At 33.7% G+C, this 10,079-nt stretch overlaps 1 protein-coding gene across 1 annotated transcript in view; it reads left to right on the top strand.

The window, feature by feature from the left end:
• The first annotated feature begins 2,907 nt into the window (after nucleotides 1–2,907).
• UNCX (UNC homeobox) overlaps nucleotides 2,908–10,079 on the top strand; it is an 8,117-nt gene continuing 945 nt past the window's right edge. The window contains exons 1-3 of the mRNA XM_072120385.1: nucleotides 2,908–3,541; nucleotides 6,421–6,596; nucleotides 9,718–10,079. The exon at nucleotides 9,718–10,079 is cut by the window's right edge and continues 945 nt beyond it. Of these exons, the coding sequence (XP_071976486.1) occupies nucleotides 3,283–3,541; nucleotides 6,421–6,596; nucleotides 9,718–10,079 (797 nt within the window). The 5' untranslated portion in view covers nucleotides 2,908–3,282. The remainder of the gene's footprint in view (nucleotides 3,542–6,420; nucleotides 6,597–9,717) is intronic.

Raw genomic sequence — 10,079 nt, 5'->3', positions numbered from 1 at the left:
AGCCTACATAACATAAAAGTAACAACATGGAATAATACTTGAAATGCAAATAGTATGTATCAACACACCAATACTGGAAAGCCTTAAAGGAACAATAGCAATAAATAGAGAACTTTATAAAAAAAAAAAACTTTGTAACAAGATACAGTTCATTGTTGTATGTTTGGAAGGGGAAGGATCATGGTGTAAAGATGTGGTTATAGATTACATAGTTTTTTAGGCATGTGTATGATGTGAGGGGCTCTTTAAGAGATACACTATGTAAACATTGCTTTTGCAATGCAAGAAACAATATTTAAGTTGTACTATTATATATATATATATATATATATATATATATATGTGTGTGTGTGTGTGTGTGTATTCAAGGTGCAGTTTATGATTACATATAAGCAGGTGTGTGGTTGGTGTGACTGTAGCTACTATACAGTATACAGTGTACAGTTTGGTATGATATCATATATGTCTTTGTGTAATGTAAGTGTCTTATATATTAATACATGTATGTTCATATCTGTTCATTTATACAAAGGATACACACTTATACATTGTATTTATGTAAATATAACATATTTTGTGTAGACATATACATATACTTAACATTCATACTATCTAGCATCTATCTATCTATCTATCTATCTATCTATCTATCTCATATCTATCTCATATCTATCTATCTATCTATCTATCTATCTATCTATCTATCTATCTATCTATCTATCCATATATCCATCTATTATCTATCCATCTATCTATGTATTATCTATCTATATCATATATATATATCTATCTATCTATCTATCTATCTATCTATCCATCTATTATCTATCTCATATCTATCTATCCATCTATCTATCTATGTAAAACATATATATATATATATATATATATATATATATATATAATTATATATATATGTTTATGTATGTATTTAATATAAGTGACACTATACAGAATATATGGTATATATAAGGATAATATGGATGTAATGTAAAGTACACTGTATAAGCTATAATATACCATTCCTCACATCTTCTCACACTTTATTCTCTATTTTTAACCTAAACATAAATCATTTTGCATTTTAAAACAGATATAAAATCCAATCTGCCCCTTTCAGGATATTATGGGAAAAAAAGTAAAGTTCTAATCTATTATTTATCATGTGTATTATCCCTGTGTCTCTTATCTCCCTATCCACTTCTGGGTCATGTATTTTCTGGTTATCTGGTGATAAGGGGAGATCTGCTAGAATATTTAAGCCTGGCAATATACTCATCTCCCTGGATACACAGAACAGTGGGGTATATTTTAGGCTCAACCTAAAAAGGAGAATGCAGACCTCTCATCCTGTGTAATTGAAATATTTACACTTCTGTGACTTCCTTCATGTCTTTAAAGGAAATACAAGAATTAAGGTGACAGCTCCCCTTTGCTATAGTGACAGATCTTGTTATTTTTATTTATTATTACATATTATTTTATTATATTAATGTGGGTCTTCTTTGTATTTAAATAATTTGGCACAATACTCTTTTCAAGGTTTTTCTTTGTGAATTAATTTTATTGCTTTTTAAAGTGAGGCAGCTGTCCATAGACTAGTGATGTGGGATTGTCTTAAAGGGTCCTGTAAGGGAATATTGTTAAATGTTCATGATAGGACTATAGATTGTTACTTGATATAATTTACTATTTTCTCATAAATTGTAAGCTCTTGTGGTCCTGAAAGGGAATATTTTGATATGGTAAGTGTTAGGCCTATAGATTGATGCTTGAAATAAATATATTATTATCTCATAGATTGTAAGCTTTTGTGGGAAGAGCCCTCGTGCCTATTATTCTCTTATTACTCTGTAATTTTGGTCTGTGTATGTCCCCCATGATCTGTACAGCACTGCAGAATAAGTTGGTTCTACATAAATCTTTATTATTATTTTTATCTGAATAATTTTTCTATCTTTGGTTTGCCTTATTTTCTTCATATAGAGTACATATCGAGTGTATATATATATATATATATATATATATATATATATATATATATATATATATATATATATATATATATATATATATATATATATATATTTATGTTATATTATACCCTATTATTTTATATTATTATATATTTGTTTTTACTAGCATTCTGTTATTATAAGCAATTATTATTAATATAAATTATGATACTTTTTTATATTATAATATGTTATTGATTATATTTCTTATATTGTTATTATTATTATTATTAATAATAATCCACATTGTCATTATTATATTTATTATATAATATTATTATTATAGCAGCCTATGACCCCTAATGACTCTTTATCCTCACTTACCCCCACTACCTCCATCATAAATAAATCACAATTCATTACAGAGAAAATAATAAAAGAAAAATGTCACACTTATTGAAATAAATCAATGTCACCCATTAATCATAGCAAAACTAATAAGAAGAGATATTGGATTAACTCTTCTGCTGCCATGCCTGAAGAAGGGAGGAAGGGGGGTTAAATGCAGGGTCTATGTATAGGTGAAACCCTCTTGTAGCTAATAATGTGTAAGATCTTTAAATACTGTATTGAGAAAATGAAGAAGTAGAAGAAAAAAATCCATCTTGAGCTTGTGCTGTGAGTAGATGGGGAGGCTTGTAGTTTTAAATTCAATGTGACAGCTTTGGAAAGAAGGGATGATGAATACTCCTATTATTAGATCAGTCTATTTGCTGCTCAATGTCTCTCAGTAATTGGAGCAACATCACTTTAAGGGTTCAGAGAGTAGAAGCATTTCTGGTGAAAAAAATCCTGAGAATGTTTAAAGTGAAATCTATTAGTGGCTGGAAGAAGGGAGGGGAGAAGAAGAAGAAGGAGAAGTCTATGTGTGTGTAGAGTATTTAGCTGGGTATCAATCAGATGCATTAGTCTCTCCTCCTCCACCCCCTTGTTGTGATGTAGTTCTTATCTCAGCCCCCCTTGTCTTGTTGTGACAGCCCTGATATTGTTTATTGAGGTGGATGTCAGGTATAATTAGCAATCGATATGGAAAACGTTTCCTGCAAAGCCACGTCTCTGACGTCAGCACAGATTAAGGTTTCTTATTGGTCCCAAATTCCCCAAGCCTGAGCTAATTATTGGGAGCTTGATGTTGATAAAGTAATGCTCACCCTGTGCTGGTGGCAGGTCCCCTCCTCACTGGTCACTGCATGCTTGCTAAGGTCCCAGCACCACCACCAGCACCAGCACCACCAGCCCTTCCGCTGTGGCAGCTCTATCCAGGGAGATGATGGACAGTAGGATCCTAGAGCATCCTCATGCCCAGTTTGGAGGCTCCATGAGTGGCATGGTGGGCTTCCCCTACCCCCTCGGCCACCACCATGTGTATGAGCTGGCCAGTCACCAGCTGCAGTCTGCAGCCGCTGTGCCCTTCTCTATAGACGGATTACTCAATGGCTCCTGCTCTGCATCTGTTATCAACCCGACCCCTCTGCTCCCCTCTGGATGTGGGATGAATGGAGACAATCAGCAGTACAAGTTATCAGGTAAGAGCTGCCATGGAGGGGGACCGAGTGCATGCTGCTGGGGGGACTAGCTTGTAATAACTGGGTGCTAGCAATGGTTTATCTATATAATACACATTACAGGGGGCTATCTTGTAATAACCGGGTGCTAGCACTGATATATCTATATAATACACTTTACAGGGGGCTAGCTTGTAATAACCGGGTGCTAGCACTGGTATATCTATATAATACACTTTACAGGGGGCTATCTTGTAATAACCGGGTGCTAGCACTGATATATCTATATAATACACTTTACAGGGGGCTAGCTTGTAATAACCGAGTGCTAGCACTGTTATATCTATATAATACACGGCTAGCTTCTACAACCGGGTGCTAGTACTGGTATATCTATATAATTCACAGTACATGGGGCTAGTTTGTAATAATCGGGTACTAGCACTGATATATCTAAATAATACACTGTACAAGGGTCTAGCTTGTAATAACCGGATACTAGCACTGGTATATCGATATAATGCATTTTACACTGGGCTAGCTTTTAATAACTGGGTGCCAGCACTGATATATCTATATAATACACCTTACAGGGGGGTAGCTTTTAATAACTGGGTGCTAGCAGTGGTATATCTATATAATACACTTTACAGGGGGCTAGCTTGTAATAACAGGGCGCTATCACTTACACATCTATTTGATGCACATTAAAGGGAACTAGCTTGTAATAACCGAGTGCTAGCCATTATACATCTATAAAATATACAAAACTTGGTGGTATCATCTTTACACCTACATAATGCACAGTACAGGGTGACAAGCAAGTAATTACCGGGTGCTGTCACTTATACATCGATATGATATACAATACTGGGAGCTATCATCTTTACACCTACATAATGCACAGTACAAGGGGACTAGCTTGCAATAACATGGTGCTAGCACTTATACAGCTATATAATGCTCAGTTGTAGGTGCTATTATCTATCCATATATTTCATGCACAGTACAGGAGGACAAGCCTACAGTACCTGGGTGCTACCACTTATACTTCTGTATAATGCATAATACTCGGGGACAAGCCTAAAGTAACTGGGTGTTATCACTTCTACTTCTGTATAATGCATAATACTAGAGGATAAGTCTATAATAACCGGGTGCTACGCGTTATACTTGTATATTGTACAGAGTTAGGGAAACTAGGGTATAATAATCGTGTTATCACTGATGTATCTGTTTAATGCAAAGAGCTGGGAGTTCAAGTTGGTTATAAGTGGGTGGTATCAATTTTACATTATTATAATGTACAGTTTATAATAACCGTGTGCTTCCAGTCATACAACTGTATAATCTACAGTTTAGGGCCAAACCTATAATAACTGGGTGATATCACTCCTATATCTACATAATGGACTATGCTGGGGGATCTAAAAACAATATAGCCTTGTATAATGCACAGTTTATGGGCCAAGCTTATAATATTGGGTAATATTATTAATATGTACGTATACTATGCACTGCTAATACTGTAGTACATAGTATAAAGTCCAATGCAGGGGAGGAGAGTGAAATAACAAAGTTTATATATTAGAAATATATAAGTTAGTTTATATATTTCTATATGTAATACACAGTGCTGGGGCACAAGCTTGGCATAATATATCTATATCCATATATAGTACAGTATTTAGGTGTTAAAGGGAGACAGCTAGTAAATCTCTCAATGTAATGGATATTTCGGGGGGAAATCCTATAATAATCGGGAGCTATGGGTTAAAACGATATAATATTATGATATTTATAGGAAGTTCCCCTGTAGGTTATGCCAGATATCACTCTTTGCTATGGTATGAATCTTTATATAAGGCACACCTATGGGATTTTGTAAAAAAAAAAACAAAAACAACAACTTATGCTATCATGCAGAAAGGTGGAGAACGAATATTCTTAAAATAAGTGGGTTCATATTTCTAATATATGAGCGATATCTATATATAGTGGTATAGATCAGGGGGTTTACTATGGAATAAAGCCTAAAAATACATGTCCACATCAGTAGGTGACACTCAGGATCAAAAGCTACAAAAATACCAGAGATTCACTGTTTTTAACACCATCCATTCACACCCCACTACTAGGACCCCCCCTATTACAAACAAATGGGAGAGTGACGTTTTATGGGGTGCCTGGGACTCTGGGTGCTTCATACACGTGTTCACATCATTGCATGTGTCAGGACTTCATGAAAACAATGCAAACAACTCCTGGATCCCATTCTCTTTACTTCTACATTACATATTACACTCATATTACACTCATCATTCATATAATAATTGAAGACTTAAAGGGCAACAGTTCTAACACTTTTTCTCTTACTTTCTCCACCTCTTGGGGTCCTATAAGGTGACAGAAGAGAGTCTGGGGTGATGACAGTGTGTGGGAAGGGGACACACAACCAGGGATGTAAAAGGCATTTCTCTGCAGGGGGTCCCTTTTCCTATTTTGCAAATTTACTTCCCTAAACGTGGGAAAGGGTCATAAAATGGCTTTGATCAGTGGGACAAGCAGCTCTTTAAAGTGCTGCTTTATTTATTTTTGCAGCACTGATACAATGTATTTATACTAAGGATATTCTGGATACTTTGTTTACAAAACATTGCAACATTGTATCATTCTACCATGTGACATAGTTCTCTTCCATTTACCTGTGCTGCCTATAATAACTACTTGGTTCAATGTGTATATATAATGCAATATACAGCATACAATAAAATATATCAATGACACATTGATAATTTAATGTATAATGTGTATAGTTGTTCGGTATGGTGAAACTTTGTTTACAAGACATTGCAACATTGTATCGTTCCATCAGCTGACACAGTTCTCTTCTATTGTAGACTCAAGTGACCCAGATAAGGAGAGTCCAGGGTGCAAAAGGAGGAGAACCAGGACCAATTTTACAGGATGGCAGCTGGAAGAGTTGGAGAAAGCCTTCAATGAAAGCCACTACCCAGATGTGTTCATGAGGGAAGCCCTGGCACTGAGGCTGGACCTGGTGGAGTCCAGGGTTCAGGTAAATCCTATTTCTTGCAATGATTCCAATCACCCCACAAACAGCAGAATCGCACCACTGTCTAAATAAGCCCCGATTTGGAGCTTTAATTGCGTTTTAATTAGGAGTATTTTCCTAGCTGTGGCATCTCTATTTGCATATCCATCTCCCCTTTGTGTAATGTGCTTGAAATGAACTCAGCGATATTATCTACAATGTTGTACAGATGTCTTGCCTTTGAATTATTACATCTAATGAATTATTTATACCTACATGTTTATGGCAAAACACTGAGGGGAATTAAAATAATCATCGTTGCAAACTATACCTATGATATTTCCATAGAAAACTTACCTTACAGTGATCTTTCATATAGCCTTCATATGATATATATATATATATATATATATATATATATATATATATATGTTTCTATTATTTTCAGTATTTTTTAAAATAATATATGTAATATATTTTTATTATAAATTATATATATATAATATATTGTTTTTTTGTTATATATTTGTATATAATATACAATAATATATATTATTGATTATATTTTAATTTGTCTTATGTTTGTTTTCAATATACATTAACTTATAATATACATAATAAATAAATAATAATATACAATAATTTTATTCATTTTTTTATATATATCGTTGAAAATTAAAGGGCATAAGTGACATAAACTCCATTAGCAACTTTATACTTTGTTTTAATACACTATATATATTTATTTATAGTCAATCAATATAAATATATATATATATATATATTTATATATATATATATATATATATATATATATATATATGTAATAAGAACTATATAAAACTTTAGATTTTAACAGAAAGTATTGAATAGTATAATACATATAAAAAAATAAAAATAAATAACTATATAAAATATTATTGTAACTACAGTTATCCAGATTTAAGTAATTAAATATTATTCCCCAAGAAGTGTTTGCTTATAGTTTCTACAAACACAGAATTATGTAGTGGTTTCAATACCAGGGACCCCCCTGTGAATGTGCTTAAAGGTAAAAGGCAGGAGGCCAGGGTGTAATTAAGACCCTGGAGGTGTGGAGTTTATAATAAAGAAGAGTGGAGCTCTGTATTATTACAGCATTAGCTTTGTTTCAAGGGATATTTACAAAATGCACTCTCTCCCCCTTCTGACCTCTTCTGGTTTCAAACCTTTTCATCCAATTTGTTCTGAGATTGTTAAGTGAAGCCTGGACCTCACTTTCCCCTTTAATTCCATAATGAGGTAATTCTCAATGGCAGCAACCGCCTGGAATTAACACAAAGGGTTTATAGGATGGGGGGAGGGAGGCAGAAGGCTCTAAATAAACTTTGCAGGAAAGGGGAGGGGGGTGTCCAAAAATTGTAAACATTATATACAATATAATATAATATAACATAATAATTGTTATTTTATAATATTCTATTTGTATATAATATTTTATTTTCAATTTTCGTGTTTTTTTAATAAGTTAATTTTCACTAATTTAGAATTTTAATGTTAGATTTTTTTTTTTTTAATAAAACCCATTGTTTGGAGGGTCATCCTGATGACACCTATTAAGCATGTACATAAAAGATGAATAAAAGAAAATTATGGATACTTTGTGGCTCAACTTATAGGGGCAGATATGATCCTGGTTTTGGGAACTTGTGTATTTATGGTGGGTTTTTTTCAATTATAATTTTTAGTTATACGTGATTATTGAGTGTTTTTATTTGTGACTCTTTTACTCTGTTTATATGAGTCACAATTTGCCATCGTTTTATGAGAGATCTTGAGACCCTCCTATAACAATGGAAACATCATTTACCTCCCTGCTTTGTAATGTTATACTGATCAGTGTCAGGATTTTTACAAGTTTTCGGGTGGATTTTTAATATCGGTGGAATAATTGGAGCAACACTTTTTATGCGCTTAAAAAGATCGTAAAAAAGTCACAATCACATCGTAAAATCCGAGATTCGCCTTCACAACAGACCATCGAGTTCAGGGATAGATAGATGAGAGTGTTCCTGCGATTATTGGCTATTAAAGTTATGAATGAATGAGAGATTTCTAATAATTGTCTGATAATCGGGAAATATTAATTAGGATTTGTTTATTCTGTGTATAAATGGTTAGAATAAGTTTAATGTGGTGTAAACTGAAGAAAGGGATTGGGTGGTTGATAGTTGGATAGATAGGTATGAACTAGAAAGAAGGATAGATATGACATAGATAGATCGATAATAGGTCGTTATTAGTTAGCAATGTTAGAAAGTTACATTGTAAAATAAAAATATGGTAATTGAACTTCAACATAGATACACTTAATGAATAGATAAATAGATATGATATAGATACATATAGACAGATAGATAGATAGATAGATAGATAGATAGATAGTTTGATTGTATTGTATTGTAAAATACATGTTCTCCATTTGAACGATCACATAACATCACTGGGATACTGTAGAATAAATAGTGCTAGATAGGTAGATAGATGCATTGAGAATAGATAGATAGTTAATAGAAACAGATATATAGAGATATATTTATTCAATTTACAGAAATTAAATAGATAAATAGAAAAACAGATAGATAGATAGATAGATAGATAGATAGATAGATAGATAGATGTATAGACAGAAAGAAAGAAAGATAAATAAGTAAAAAGATAAATAGACAGATAGAAAGAAAGATAAATAGGTATATAAATAGATAGATAGTTCGATCATGTATTGCACAAGCCATGTTCTTCTTATAGTTCCCACGTCTGAAGGATACTTACTGTAGGACAAATAGAACTAGTAGATATAAGATAGAATGAAAGATGAATAGAGAGGTGGATAGAAAGAAAGATAGATAGATAGATAGATAGATAGATAGATAGATAGATAGATAGATAGATAGAAATATGTAGAAAGTTACAGAGATACATGTATTGTACAAGTCATGTTTTCCACTACATTTGAAGGATCACTGGGAGAATGCAGGACAATTAGTACTCCACTACTCCACTAGTTTAGCCAAGAACAAAATTGAACAACAATTGAACAACAGAGTAAATTGTCTGTCCTCGTCCAGTGCTGAATGTTAATTGATTTTCATTGTCCGATGTTTAGGTTTGGTTCCAAAATCGCAGAGCAAAGTGGAGAAAGAAAGAAAACACCAAGAAAGGTCCTGGAAGACCTGCCCATAACTCGCACCCCACCACCTGCAGTGGAGAGCCCATGGATCCTGAGGAGATAGCCAGGAAAGAGCTGGAGAAAATGGAGAAGAAGAAGAGGAAGCAGGAGAAGAAGATGCTGAGGAACCAGTCTCGCCACCAGCACTCCCCATCCATGTCCCTCCACACCCCAAGTTCTGACAGTGACAGTGGCCTCTCCCAGACTCATGACTCCAATACTATGGAGTCCACCCTTTCAGACACCAGAAACCAAACGCAGCCAAGCTGTGAACCAACAGGGCCAGCCTTTTACTCAAG

Source organism: Engystomops pustulosus, chromosome 8 (assembly GCF_040894005.1).
Source record: "Engystomops pustulosus chromosome 8, aEngPut4.maternal, whole genome shotgun sequence".
NCBI lineage: Eukaryota > Metazoa > Chordata > Amphibia > Anura > Leptodactylidae > Engystomops > Engystomops pustulosus.
Note: the sequence above shows the minus strand (reverse complement) of the source record. Positions and strands in the feature narration are given on the sequence as shown.